General features: G+C 31.4%; 1 protein-coding gene across 2 annotated transcripts in view; it reads right to left on the bottom strand.

The window, feature by feature from the left end:
- Window positions 1-11,445: 11,445 nt before the first annotated feature.
- LOC118199897 (katanin p80 WD40 repeat-containing subunit B1-like) overlaps window positions 11,446-16,248 on the bottom strand; it is a 162,054-nt gene continuing 157,251 nt past the window's right edge. For both annotated transcript variants that reach the window (XM_035371764.2, XM_085818324.1), the window contains one exon: window positions 11,446-14,966. In XM_035371764.2, the coding sequence (XP_035227655.2) occupies window positions 14,822-14,966 (145 nt within the window). In that variant the 3' untranslated portion in view covers window positions 11,446-14,821. The remainder of the gene's footprint in view (window positions 14,967-16,248) is intronic.

Genomic DNA, 16,248 nt, shown 5'->3' with positions numbered 1-16,248 from the left:
AATTGCTTTCTGGTCTCAAAGACAAGTTTTTTAACATAGGCTTCTTATGTCATCTCACAAGAAAAGAATCAGAGAAAAGGATCTAGTTTTAGTTGAAGGTTTTCGCTTATACCAGTTTTAATTTTCAGAACTCAGTACGCGTTTCTATTTAAGCAATGGTTTTTACCTTTTCTTCAGCATTTTTGCCTAGAATTTGGAATTGTTCTTGTTTCTCACATGATTGAATTTTCAGTTAGAAATTGAAAGTATTTGTGAAGATTAGGAACAATTTACACTACTAGGGAATGTGATCTATTGCTTGAGCTCTTCATATATTTTCGGTAGGAACATATAAACGGCTGTACCATAAAGGAATCGTATACTGTATCCTCTCTCCCCCGAAAAAAAGACAATACAAAGTTTAAAACAGAGTATCAAGAAACATCGCAGTATTATTTCGAAATTATCCGTAGTTAACACAATATTCAAACGAGGACTCATTTCTTTGGAAGCGAAAGCTTCTCTGTGGATCATGCAATGTGTCCAGACGCATTGTGGCGATTTTTGTTTCACAAGTGTTTGAATACTTTGGAATCTTCCGGACATAGAACGAGCACCATCGGTGCATATTCCGACGCAATTTTTCCATTCTATGTTTGCCTCGTTCATAAAATCATTTAAGATAGCAAATAATGCGAGTGCTGTTGCTTTGAGTTCTATTGGTTTGCAGAAAAGTAATTCTTCTACTACTGACAAATGATCACAAAATCTAACATAGGCAATGAAATGAGCATCTTTATTACTATCTGTTGCCTCATCGAGTTGTATTGAAAACAATTTGTCACGTAACAAATCGAAACTTCTCGCGAAACCGTGAGAATGCCCGACATGGCGGGACGCAAGAGCAATAAAAAGGCATAGGATTCTTGTTTTTTCAATGCTGAGGATCGGTGTTGCAAAATGTCAATGAATTTCCGTATTCTTGGTAATTTGTAAAGTTTAAAATTAAGGTTGTAGTGTAGGTTTAGCGCCAAAATACTCAAAATATATTATTATTGTATACATTTTATTGTATGCGGTGGGGGGGGGCGATGAAAATTATGATTGAAAATTGGGCCGTGAATACTAAAAGGTTGAGAAACACTGCGTTAAACTTATCATTATGAGTTTGGTGTTCGATTTTGAGGTGAAAGTATAGTTGCAAAAGCATCAAAAGAAAGTGGTTTCCGTATTCAAAATAAAGTTTCACGATTTGATAGTTATACTAGAACAAAAATCACCATGGCAGTTTTTAAAACTAAACATTTCCCAATGAAATTGTTTTTAGCCACATTGTATTAAATGTGCAGTCATTCATAATCCAAAGTTTATATATCCATATATATGTGTGTGTGTGTGTGTGTAAGATAAAAAATATGTGAATCAAAATTATAATTTAAACTAACGGTAACTCTTTAATTCTCCCCCTCTGTTTTAAAAATCGTAATAACTTCTCTGGATTGCATCATTTCTAGATCATTCCATTTTGCATGGCCTGCGCAGCGCTGATGACGTAATAATTAGGAACTGAAACTTTTCTCTTCGTGTGCTTCCATATTGGATAACTACGCACTTTAGCTTCTGTCTGTGCAGCGCTTGTACGCAATTTCGCTAGTTTCACTTCCTATTGCAATAATATCAAAAATGTAAATGATCTTGAATAGGCACGACTAGAGTGCCAAGCGAACTGTGGCCACAAATGTCAGTTGCAAATAAAAATGGAATTAAAACTGCCAAGTTTTTAGATATTATGCAATCAACATGTTAGCATACTACGTAATCAGAATTCTTCCTCTTCAATATGTATTTACGATCTGTCCTATATGGCTATTAAGCAACGACGCTGCTCCGTCTTTTTCTTGCTATCATTACATATATCTATACTTTTAGAGCGGCCGATTGCAACCAAAAGTGGTGCACAACTACATGTTATAGCAGCACTATATACAAAATTTCAACGATCTGCGGCTATTCGTTTTTGAGTTATGTGAGATATATACAGATATCAAGAAACAAATCAGTTTTGGAATCCATTTTAAATCCTTTTTGTAACCCGTTTTGGGAAAGAGTCCTTTATTCTGTCCATACGTACAGATGTCAAGCAAAAACATTGCTAAGTTGTATTCTTTAGCGGTAAAAATGGATATTTTCGTTGAAATATGATACCCAAAAATTTTCGCGATTACAATACTTTGTGCAAGGAAGTAAAAAAGGAGAAAACTTCTTGGATTCAACAATATTTCGAGGATTATATAACATTTTATTTATTGAAAGGTGCTAATGAAAAACCATTATATGTTATTTGTTATATGGCCTTATGAAATGAGTTCACAGGAGCTTCAAAGTTGAAGCGGGACATGGAATTAAAACATTCAAACTAAAAAAAACAAGTTGATAGATTTTTTTTTGCAAATAACAAGAAAGAATTAGTAGCTAGATAGTAAATTGGTTTCGAATTTCTCTCAGGATTGATTTCGAATTCTTGGATTGGTTTTGAATTTTTGTCAGGGGGCTTTGTTTAAAAAATCTAGTTATGACTTCTGTTGATATATCCCAATTAATTTCAGAAACTAGATATCCTCATATATTTGTGGATGAAAATATTGATATCTAGTATATGTAATAAAATCAGCAAAACTATATAAAAATGTTGTTTCTCTGCAAGAGCATATGAAGCGTAGAATCGTGGAAATAGATAATATCGAAAAATCTATAATAAAGACACAATTGACTTGTTGTTTGATTTCTGAATCGAAAAATCTGTTACAGTTCGCTTAAACAGTGCATTTGAATTTTCTCTTTAAGTCAGTAGTCAAGTATACAGATATATCAGACAGTGCCAATTTAATTCATTTTGTGAGATATGAATTTTGAGATTACATCTAATGAAGAAATTCTATTTTGCAAACCACTGAGTACAAGAACAACAGCATAACAGATTTTTAATTTGATTGATACTTACATCGATCGAAATGATACTGACTGGGAAAAATGCATGGAACTGAGCAGTGGTGGTACTGGAACAATTGCAGTACTTTTTCCAAATATAAAATCCGTGGCACCAGAATGCGTGTATGGAACAAAGTCCGAAATCCGGATCACCACCAACGCTTTTTTCCTCTTTAGAAATTATTTAATGCTTTACGTTTGAGCATTTAATATTTTTCCATAATAAAACATGTCAAGGGTACTGATTTAATTAAACTTTGACGTAAAATCTGGCAAATAGTTATTTATATCATTGTTTACTTTTATTATCCCATCATTATCAACACACTGCAGGTGGAGAAATGACTCACGCAGGCATGTTTAAACATTTTTTAAAACTTTTAATATTAATAAATAGCATGGCAAATTTTATTTTGACATAACGCTTAGCGATCATCAGCTAACTCTGCCGCAAAGTTTGAGAAATTTAACAGAAATTTCTTCCTATTTGCAAAAAATAGATTTTGTAAATGTTATTGGTAGGCCTATTATTCAATTGAGCCCAGGACCAATGTCAAAAGTTGGTGCGGCTGCAGAATTTAGATAAGTTAATTGGTTACGCTTACCGTCTCATAACTTAGTACACAACGCGGACTATTCCTCATCCTAAAATCCTCCGTATTAGGCGGGAAAACTCGCGGTTCTCGAGTCTCATGGCAGGGTGTGGCCTGAAGATCTGACTGGTTGTCAATGATGCTGCTTACCAGTACTACACGGCCTAGGAATTAAACGGAATTCGGTGGATAACAGACCAGCCACTGCACCGCTACCGATAACAGTCCCTTCCCTTAGTCCAAACGCATTGTAGGTACGATCTTCCCTCAGGGTTCTGGAATCGCCAAGCTTGTATTATTGTTTTCCAGAGTGCAACTGCCATAGTAAAATACTAAGTCTGTGTGCACACGCCTGGGTATAGAATATAGGGAAGACAACATTTTTTTTAAGTTTAGAGAAGGACAAAGCAACAAAAGTAAGGGCTGACAAAATCTTTAGAACTTAGGGAAGGCACTGAATGCACATTTTAGGAGCAGCAAAATTTTTTGAATTTAGGAAGGCGCTTACCAGCAGAACTCTGGATATGCACAGATTGCACCGGAGTGCAAAATATCTACTGATGGCCCTGGATAAGCCTAAGTATATGGTGAAATTTATTTATTCGGGACTCGGATAAGTCTTAAGCATGCGTGGGAAATAGGTGTAAGTATAATAAATAACTAAATTAATATCATTCAGGCTTAACGTCAACAGCGTGCGATAGAAATGAGTCACAATTAGCGGCCCTAAACTGCTAATGTCATGATACATCCCCAATAGTAGAGGAAACCATGAAAACGGCCATGCAGTCAGCTCGTTCGCAAGAGTCGAGCCTCGAACCGAACTAGTGTTTAGCGACTTTATCGCTTGGCCACTGGTGAGCCATATAGCGGACGCTAGCTAAGCTTTATCGTCACAGCAGCAAATCTGAAAGCTTTTCCAAGTATATATATATATATTAAAAGAAAAGGGCAAAATTTTCCAGCTAATGGAACTCGTGAAGAAATTTGGAGAAGCTGATAATAACCAAAGTTTTTTAATATGATGACAATGCTAAATACGAGTCAACTAACAGACGGCGAAATCTATAGTATGGTTCTAAATATAGTAAATACTGCTACCGATAGTGAGAAAAGTGCCAGAGAGATTAATTTAGTTGTTGAGAAAGAAAACATTTTAATTGATAATTTAGTAGGAATTTACAGGACTTGAATAATGGAACTTTGTAACTGAACAAGAAATTATGTCTATCCATAAAATTAAAGGGAGAGTATTAGCTCAAAAAACAAAGCAACATACAGTGAAAGAAATGTTTAATAAAGCAAATAAATAAATATTGACTTTTTTTTTTTGTAAATTTTTATTCCTTTAAAATCACATATTCTTCATTCATTTCGTACTTTTAATTTATAATTTCTACATGTCATCTTACTAGGTTTAAACTGATGATCTAATATCAGGAAGAATCCTGCTGTTGCAAACTGCTATGCTAGAGTGTATAAAATTTATGAAACATTGTCCACTGAACTCCAAGTTATTCAGTGCATTATGTAAAGAGATGAACATTAATACCCGTTTTCAGATTATAAAGTATGGTGGTTATCCAGAAGGACGGTTTTGAAAAGACTTTTGGATATGAAAGAAATTTTAAATGTTTTTAATCTGTCTCCCAGTGGCTAAAGATTTAATATTTGAATTCAAAGGTAGTTTTTGTTATGTTAATTGGTTGATGAAGTTACTTTACTTTTACAACATTTTTTATTTCTTAAATAAATTAAATTTTTCGCAAAAAGGCAACAATGTACCTGTATTTTAAGTGCAAAGGAAGATGGAAGCCACAGTGAAATGGCATAGTTTGTGGATTCTTTGTGTAGAGGCAAGAAATTATGCTTTTATGAAGCAAACTGAAGTGCAAAAAGAATGCAATATTAGTTCCATGCCTGATGAAATTTCAGTTGCTATCAAGGAACATATGATAGGATTGCATACAAATCTGAAAGAATATTTTCCCCTAATTCACAGTAGCAAAGCACGGATCAGAAATCCTATCACAATTAATATAGAATTAGATATAATATTTTTGGATTCGGATACTGAATCTATAATTGAATTGTCTTGTGATACAACGCTTACAGACAGCTTCGACTAAACACCCTTGATAGATTTTTGACTATCCTGTTGTCAACAGATGCCTTTTGTTACAACTTAAAAATGTGAAACAGCCTTCTCGACTCTCATTTTCCTAAAAATTAAATACAGAAACTGATTATGCTGAACCAGGTTTAAGAATAAAGTTATCTTTTACTGTAAACTTAAAATCCTATTTGAGAAATAACATCACATTTTCCAATCAAACTTTTCCTTTTTTGTTACTTTTCCAATAAAATAAAAACATTTGAATTTTGGAATTTGTTTAATGTAGCAATAAGGCAAGAACATTTTTATTGGGTTGTGAAAAAAAAGTTTTAAAACAACCGAGTCACAAAAAAAGGGGGAACCCTGCATTAAACCATTAATTCCTGTTACATTCAATGTTGATCAACAACAAAATACAGCCCATAGCATAGATTCGTCAAATAATCTATAAAATTAAGTCATCATTGAAGAAATTAAAACTACACCTGAAATCAAGCAAGCTAATTTGAAAAATGGTTTCAAATTAGTATTACTCTCAAATGTTGCTTGCTTCAAATCAAGGTTTATGCAGTTTATATATACTATAACTACTTATACAATTTATTTAGTATTTAAAGTAATTCAGCACAATTATTCTGTAAAGGTAATTAAAATAGCCAATTATAAGACCCTACTAAATTTTAGAAAAGAAATAAAGAAAAGGAAAGAAAGGGTGGGATTTTTATCTTTTAATAAATACCATACTTGCCAGCCTATGACACTCAAAAATTTTCACAATGTTAAAACTACTTTTTAAATGATAAACATATAGTTTTTAGTAATGAATTAACTTTAAATAGTTACTAATTCTTAAATGCAAGCAACACAAAAATACCCTACACATAAAAAACATTTTTATTACTTGCATCTTTTAAGGAAAAAAAAAAAAAAAAAAGACACTTTAATCAGTTTTCGTACAAATGTTATGAACAGTGGCAGATTTTGCTTTGGTTAAAAAAGAAACTTCATAATTTTGTTCATAGCAATTGCCATGTAGGTCTGCTTTTGCTAATAAAAGTTTTTCTAATTTGTCATCGCTAATATTAGATCTAAATTTAGTCCTCGTTTTCGCAACAACACTGAAAATCCTCTCACACTCTGCCTTACTATGGGGAACTGTCAAGATGGCCAACATAATTCTAGAGAGTTTATTATATTTTAAAATTCCATCAGCACCTTTCAGTTTTCCAATTAAACTCCACTGGGGGATCAATCCTAGCTGATTTTATAACTTCATCCAAGTTTTCTAATTGTAAACTGCAAAATTGCGACTGCAATATTTTATCAGTCGCAACATCATCTTTCATGATTAAATGAAGTAACACAGGAAATCTGTGCAAAAAGTACCTTATATCAGAAAAAGATGCATTTGCTAGAGCAGAAACATCAGCAACTTTAGCATGCAAAATCACTTCACTGTTGACTGGAAATTTATGTAGTATGTAATCACATACTCGACAGAAGTAACTACTAACATAACATAAAACTTATTTTTGTCTTCTTCTGAAAGTTCTTCCACTACTTTTGTGGTTGCAGCTCCTATTACCAAATCTTCATCTTTCTTCTGATTTTCTATTTCACCATAAATCACATCATATATAGAATTACAAGACAAAACACAGGCTGGTTTTACAAACTTTGATAAAATGTCTTTAAACAGATCATAAATCATTGATTGCAAAACACAAATTAATGGAATTCTGCTTTGTAGAACTGTGTTAAGAACATTGAATGATGGCAAAATGAATTGTAAAAAAAGGCACAAAGCTTTGTTAAGGTCCAAAGAAAAAAAACATAAATATTCGTCTTCACAAGATAAACTTACAGTAATCGGAAAATGTTTCATGTGTTGAGCAATTTTTTTATTTTGAGAGAAATTTGTATCAGCTTGAGGCTTATATTTTGCAGTATTATTTTGAGAACTGTCAGTTGAATTGCTGAATGGTGCAGAAATGATTTTTCTCATAACTATTTTTAACAATGGAAGTAGTAACTACATCTCCATTTACTTTAGGTATTTTATAACTTTCAATAGAGCCTTTTATCTTAACTCTTGAAGCATTTACTTCTTTAAAAAATGCAAGAAGAAATGGTTCCATTGATCGAGGATTCTATATAAGCATTTCTTTAGAGACAGCCAGCGTGTACACACGTTTCAAAATTTTTCTCATTTCAGTATTATGCAGCTGTTGGAACCGTTTCAATTTTTCCTTCCTCTTAGAACTTCTTTCAAGATAATAATAAATATCAACAGTGTGTTCATCCACATTTATTTGTACAGAAGCTATCCCTTTTACAGCTGCTAAATTTAAGAGGTGACAGGCGCACCTTATAATCTGCAAATATGAATTTTCCTTTCTTAACATGCCTGCAACACCAGTCTTCAAGCCTACCATTACTGGTGCATTATTGGCACCAAGTGATAATTTCTAAAACTATTAAGCAATTATCCAGAGGGACTGCATTTTCTTTTAAAGTTTTAATAATTAGCTGTGCTACATTAAAGCCTGTTGAATCTCCTTCTAAACTGGGAACAGAAAGTAAACTGCACTCAATTTCTGAAGATTCTGGATTAAAAAAAGAAACAACTGGATACAGTTTTGAATTGGTATTATTGCTTCCATCCATAGAGAGGCAGAACGGAGCTGTTTTAATGCAATCAATAACTGAAGATTTATTTTTCAAACCCATTTCTTTAACAATTGCACCTGTTGTGGTCCTTGCACTTGACTATTTCTTAGCGATTTCACTATCGGGAAATATTTTTCTAAATAAAGCTGCAGCGTGATCCGATGCATTCAGTGGAAGGTTGTGCTCCAGTAAAAAGGCAGAGAACAGACATTCTGCATTAATAACTTTTTGGTCCTTTGTTTCTGAAGAAAAATTTTATTTTTCGTTTTTTTCAAAACACCTCATGTTGTCCTTGTCTTTTTGCGTACTCACATGTTTGAGAACATCCGTCCTTCCACCATGCAAAATCGAAAAATTGCAACGACAGATGGCACACATCGCAAATTTATTACATTTCCTTGAGGAAATAATGGAAGAAAATTCAACTGTGTACAATTTTTGAAACGTACATGAGTATTTCACCGACATAATGAAAGATGATAATTTCTAAAACTATTTCCCGAAGGCACGTGTACTCACACAACTCAGGTCAAGATGAACGAAATAACTAAAGAACATTCAAATAACAGCCTTGAGCTTGCTTTGTGCTCATTGGCTAATATATGCCAGATGACACGCAGTGGAGCTCGATGCTCATTGGAGAACTGGAGAACGACGTTCCTGGATACGTATGCTCTCACTCACAAAGCAGAAATTCTCATTTGATTCACAAGGTTTTGTTTTAGATATAATCTAGAGAAAATTCAATTACTTTCAGACATCCAAAATCACTTTTTTTTTTGTTCATATAACGAAGTATTAAGCCAAGTTCCATAAAAATTGTGAGAAATTTTAAGAATGAGAAAAAGTCGGGAGAAATATATTGTAAATTGGGTTGGCGGGAGAGCGTTCAAAAATCGGGAGAGTTGGCAACTCTGAAATACAGTATCTTCTTGCCAAATCTACTCCTCCAATCTCATATGCAGTTGAGTTAAAAGGGTTAGACACTGGTAGCACTAATCTGCATAAGTGAACACACAGCAATTTTGCAACACTTAATAAATGTTACCAAACACATAAATAGGAATGCATTTTTGGTTTCCATGACTAAAAGTTCTTAGTAAGGATCTTTAAGTGGGGGAATGGCGATTTTCTCCTATATTTCATGATACTGTTTTGGTGAATGAATGCAAATGCATAACACTAACAGCATTTTAAAGCTTTTAATATGCAATACTCTGGATGAAAACCTTTTGCAGTTTTAGCTAGAACTGTTGAAGCATGGTCAATGGTAACATGCAGGGAAACTTTTAGTGCAAAACATAGAAACATATAGCTGTTTTCACAAAAAACAATTCACATTATCAAATAAAACAAATTAAACATAATTTAAAGTACTTTTTGAGCAAGATAAGTAAGTACCTTTCCACTTTCTTCTTATATAGCAGCTTTTCCTGTCATATAAATATCATTATAATGCTAAAATGATAAAGTAAAACTTGCGAAGGGAAACATTAAGCAAACTATTTTAGCACACAAATTTATTTCAGGAAAAGAAAAACATGTCAATCAATCATTCAGGGCAGATTATCACAAAGGCAGTCCAGTCAGAAATTTTAGGGTTCAAGAGAAACAATCCCGCAACAAATTCTTTCTTCAAAATATACATGTAAAGTACAATGCCAGATGACAGCACTCTCAGAAAAACTTAACTAAAGAAAATTTAAAAGAACATTTTCAAGGAAATAAAAGCCATAATTGGCAGGCATTAAGTGAGATAATGAACTGAACTACTGAACAGCTACAAAGATACCTCTTGAATATACTTTTCCACTTAGTGAAACCTGTGCTCTTTAATACAAATGCCTGTAATGCTTTCAACATGTCACAGTTCTAGCATGAAGCTGCAGCCAGAAGGCATACACTACAAGAAAGTCAGACTTGACAGTCAAGCAGCTTTCCAACAGCTAAAGGTCAAATATTTCAAACTCAAGTATGTGATATATACCACATATGGACTAAAGCCAGATTCTTGAGGATATCAGTTACACATACAATATGGTGAATGATTTAACTGCTGTCATGAAAAAGATTCTAATAAAGGTGCCTAATTTTAATGTTTTTTTGGCAGCAAAAAAGGGACTGGGCTGCCCTTAACAAAATCCCCCATTATGAAAAAGTGAGATATTTGGATGAGATGCACAATTTTCTTGGGCAGAAATTTTGATAAAAGCAAATGCTTCATATCTATACTACATTCACTAGAAGTAGCAGCAACCATCAAGTGTGTCCCTTTCCCCAACAAAATGTTCAATAATAAAGAGACACACAGAGTTGGACCTTTTTTGCATTGTATGGCTAGAATGACTTGCCTGATGAAGAAGCAGTGGATGGAGATGACAACTATGAGGGACAACACTGATAACCAAATTTGAATTAAATTAGAAGATGGAAACTTGATTAAACTTTGTTTCTGTATTCCTACAAGATATATCCCAAGACTGATTTCTGATAATCACGAGTGGAGTTTCTCCAAATAGCAGGATCTCCTGAGCTCAATACACCAGTGACTTTCATTACATAATAATTCAAAACATAATAAGTGCCATATTTATTTCTTAAAGATGGTCACTTATGTTATTTACTATAGTCTGCTAATAATTAACATTAAGTTTATAATATCTAATTCAAAAATGAATAAAGTATGTTAATATAAATGAATATACAAATTTTATCTATACCATTTTAAAAGCATTTTCAGAACATTTCTTCCTCCTTTTATAACAATAATTTTGCATCTTAAATTACCTTCCCTAATAACATACCACATTTTGCAAGAAAAGGAAAGAGGATATTATATACTGTAAATTGCAGCACCTGCAAAGTGTATACAGCTTGTCGGAATACAGAATACAATAATAATAATAGATAGAAGTAAAATCCCCATATCTACTGCTAAAGGGGGGAAAAAAACTTTCAGCTGTTAAGACAAGAATTTCAAAGAACTTTTCTTAATCTTCTGATAAGAATATGATTAACAGACTTCCGAGATTACTACTATACATTATAATTGCAACAAATAATGTAAATGTTTTCAAGTACAAGAAAAACTCCCAAAACTGTAAGTAAAAGATATTTATTTAAAGTAATTCAAACTTCAACTATAATTTATTATTCTCAAGTGATGCTGAGAGCCATTAGCAAAGTACAAAGGTACTTTAATGTCAAAACTATATGATGGATGGCATTGAATAGAAATGACAGCTATCACAGCAGATTGAGCACCACAGAAAAAAAAAAAAAAAAAAAAATATTTACAAAAACTAAAAACACACACATTAAAAATGGACAAAAAGTGATTAAAGAAGTTAAAATCATAATTATTTGAGTATGTTACATTAAAAGTAATAAATTAAAATACTCAGAAAATTTCACATTACATTCTCCACAGCACTAGATGAGGCATATGCATTTTTAACCCCATTCATTTTTGCACAGGACATGTACAGAATTTTAAAATTCTTTAATTCACATGTTCATCCTATTATTTTAAAATGGAAATATTCATGTAACACAAAATTTTGCATGGCAATCAGAAGAAAGCTGATCAAAAGAAAATGGCACTATATGTTGACACCAATAACTACAGACAGTGCATGAACAAATATATTACATATTCAAATTTAATTCTCAGAATAGTGCAAACATAAAATTACATTAAATTATTCTGGAATCCTATATTACTTATACTTGCAATTTAACATAAATTTATGTACTTTTTCTTTAATAGCTATAAACTGGATTGATTTTTTGGTTACAATTGCTAATCTTTCATGTATGAAAGAAATGCAAAATTCATTACATTTTATTTAAAACTAAGTAGATGCTTTACAAAATGTTTGAGTTGCAACCCCATCAAAATTGTCATCAGTAATAATTCACATATATTCATTACACTGCACTGATACATATGAAAAATTCATTTTAACAAGATTAAAATAACAATAAAACCTTTACTACTTTATTACACAATACTGAAAATCATGATTTGGAAACTTTAATTATTAAGTAAAAATCATTGTAGTCTGGATTTAAATGTGCCTACTTCCTCTTCATAATTTCTAAAAATATATAAGCATAGGCCGCCTTGATTAATTATTTGAAAAAATAACTAGTGATCTCAATATATGGTTTTACAATTAGTTTTAAAAAGACTAATTTTTTAATCAGAACCATGAATACTATCAAATAATCAGCTTCAGTTATACATAAATTTCTACTTCATAACTTAAGAAAATGATTACCAACCTACTGTAAAGAACTTTAGGCAAAATGCAAATATTTTCCATTTACTAACTGCATCAAGCAAAAAATCCAGTAACATTTTCAACTCTCACTGAATATGGATGAAGAATTTAAAATAATGCATATATTTTGAATGTCTAATATAATTCACAAAAAATACTTTTAACAAGCAAGAAAATGAAAATTATCCGATAAAAGCAATTTTTAATATGTGTTTGTTTAACATATGTAATCACAAGACAAAAGTGATGCTCAATGCAAAACATTGTTTAGATGCAATGTATTCTATGACAGTTCACACTGCAAAGCCTTTCCCTAGAAAAAATATTGAGAGGAAAGATATTAGAAGCTGACTTGTAAAATGTTTTAGGATCACTCACTGCTTATGAATTTCTACTTGTTTTAAAAGATGATGTTTATTGTACTAAAAGTTCAAACATTTATTTCATGATATAAGCAATGGAAAAGATTGGTAAAGCAAAAAGAAATAAATATATACAATAATTTGGAAAATGTTAAAACTTATTTTGAATTCCTTAAAGAAAAGAACTATAAATCTTATTTATTGGTACAGTAATGTATATTGATAGATTCTGTAAAAAAACTGCAGAATACCATGAAATGAAACAATTACACATTAACAACATATAATCAATATTTTGGTATCACATACAGTGAAATATTACTCAAATTATATTCTAAACACATGACAATGTGTAACTGCTTTTTAATTAAAGGATTATAATTTGGCATATATTCACAGACAAATATTACAAATTCAGCACAGCTAATTTTCAAGTTTAAACAAAAAAAATATTTTATACCAAAAAACAGACTTTACAGGATTAATATTTGGTTGATGTTGACTTTGATCTATGCAACTCTACTCAGACAATAAACACAGGAAAGAATAATTTGTTATACATTTTTAACCACTAACAAATTTAAAATTATCTTTCAAAAAACAGCTTTTCTTTACCATAGATTATTATTATTATTTGACTTCAGTTTGACAGTAAGCACAGCGAATTTTTTTTAGATTACCTTAAAACAATTTCCATTTTATCATACAAATATACTTAACTAATGTAAATAAACATGAAAGGATAATAGTACTGAGATTAATAATCACTTAAACATAATGAAGACCATTTCTTTACATATTAAATTAAAACATAATTACAAATCACAATTACAGTAAATTTATTTTTAATACATAATAAGATTTTTTAAACTCATATTCATAACCATACATAGTAAGTTTATTAAACCTTCATGTCAGAAATGAAGTTAAAAGCTCATCAACTGGAAATTTGTAAGAAAACTAAATTTCAGTTTTAAAACATAAAACTTTCATAAAGTATATTCTGATTAACAAAAGTATTTGCTCAAAGCATTTCTAATTCTATATGCTACAAACAGTCCAATAACAGCACACTGATTGTAATTTATAAAATTTTTAATAACTTTCTTTTATATTCAGTAAAACCTGAATTATATATCAAATATGCATCCTCTAAATGATAATATTACAAAAGCAACATGTACAACTGTCCCAATACATAATTCACAATTTTAAAAATATATTTTAAAATTCAAATGTAATAAGCTGTTATTAATTCATAATTATTTAATATAATTAATCAGTAGAGAGCAGTTTCAAAAAATAGCTTTTAGAATTTAAAATTATATGTGCAAATAATAAATACAACAGGTATAAAATATCACTTTTATTAGTGCTATTAGTGAAGCAAAACTATGTATATCAATTTCTATTTACCTTTCAATATAAATCCTACGAATGTTTTAATATGCAGAAATGTTACACTGTTTAAATAACATCAGCAAAAAAGCCCTGATTATTAAATAAATATATCAATACAAGCTCCAAAGCTTTCTAAATGTTTTATTTATTCAAAGTTTATCTTTCCAAAGGGACTCACACGAAAGCACAAATGAATTAACTATTTACATATGCACATTATTGGTAAAAATTCAGTCTTCTTTTTTCAATGGTCATTGCCACAGTGAAAATAGAAATGGCACATGGAATGTTTCAATTGAAGGCAATGAATGTTCTAGTCTTTATGAGGACAGAAGGCCACATCAATATCACAAGCAGTAATAAAAAAGATCCAGTTTTTTTTTTCAATCAGACTTCTGAATAATTCTTATTCTATAAAAGCAAAAATCACATACTATTATTAAATTCAGTGCACATCATAGTCAGAAGTTCACGAAATGATTGGCCTAATTTTCCTTGCATAGTTTGTCGTTTTAAAATAAAAGACTGAATTGCTAGAAGTTGTTCATAACAATTCTTACACTTCGTCAATCTGAAATAAAGAAATAAATAAAGTTAAAAACACATGAAAGCCTATAAAATGATTAAAAAACTCAACATTGAAATTAAAATTTTTTTGCCTTCAGAAATAAACTTGTAGAAATCAATTAATAACAAAGGATCATTAACAGATAAAGAAAACTTTTACAATTGCAACAAAAAGAAGGATGCAAAGAATAACGCAAAGTTTAAATTCTGCACAAAACATTCTAGAAGATTATTTAAAATTCCTCAATACTTTATTACATACTTCCATGTCTACCTGACGAAAATAATTGGATTACTCAACTCGGGCAAAACACTTATGTGATATATACCTATACTCTTATCCCTATTTTGACCATAGCAATCCAAAGGTCTTGCATGCCTCTTCTCTATTATAACTTCTCAAGAGAATTTACAGTGTGACAGATTTCACATGCCTCGATGCCAAAAAGACACCGACTGTACTCAGAAACATCCATGTCGTATATGAGATCTGAAGCCAAACGTATAGCAACAGCGCGAGAAGTCGCCATCTTATACTAATCACTCTACCATCTGCAGTAACACTTCAGAATAAATCTGACATCTGCACTGGCATGGTCTATTACTGAAAATCACAGCTCAGCATATCTCACAGAATATTGGTTTGGTTTAGTTGGTTATGGCAAAGCTTACTAGGGCTATCTGCCTAAAAGTAGGGATGCCTTCCTGGAGGACTTTCTAATGGAAACATGCTCATATATACATTACACATGGGGAAAACTGCGAAAACATCAAGGCAATCAGCCTGGTCACCTGGAATCAAACCCAGGTTGGAACTACCAGTGTTCAGCAATTTTAAAGCTCAGCCACTGACTGGCTCTTACAGAACACACTACAACCTTGTAGATTTAGTACACTATTCCTCATTACTAGCTTGCACACTTGTATATCTGTCTTTATACAAAAGCTCGTAACAATGTTCTTGTATTTATTTTATGATCATTTACGTTTTGATAAACAAAAATGTATTTAACAGCCGATACAAATATATACAGAAACTGAAGGTATTTTGCAGATAGATTTCAACAGCTCGGGAACTATCTTCTATCAAAAAACAAGACATTCAACAAAACGACCTGCTCACAACATGCTCCCCACCCCAAAAAAAACCTATAAAATGGGTGGCACGTTCAAAAATTTTAAATATCTTTTCTGAAATAACAATTGCAAAAAAGGGGAATCATTCAAAAATATTTTATTTCTTATCTGAAATAATAATTTTAAAATAATCAGTGTTTCCTAATTTC

This window comes from Stegodyphus dumicola, chromosome 6 (genome assembly GCF_044657685.1).
Source record: "Stegodyphus dumicola isolate Sdum_Otavi_A_Nest chromosome 6, ASM4465768v1".
Classification (NCBI taxonomy): Eukaryota; Metazoa; Arthropoda; class Arachnida; order Araneae; family Eresidae; genus Stegodyphus; species Stegodyphus dumicola.
The sequence above is the reverse complement of the archived record's forward strand: the minus strand, read 5'-3'. Positions and strand labels throughout refer to the sequence as shown.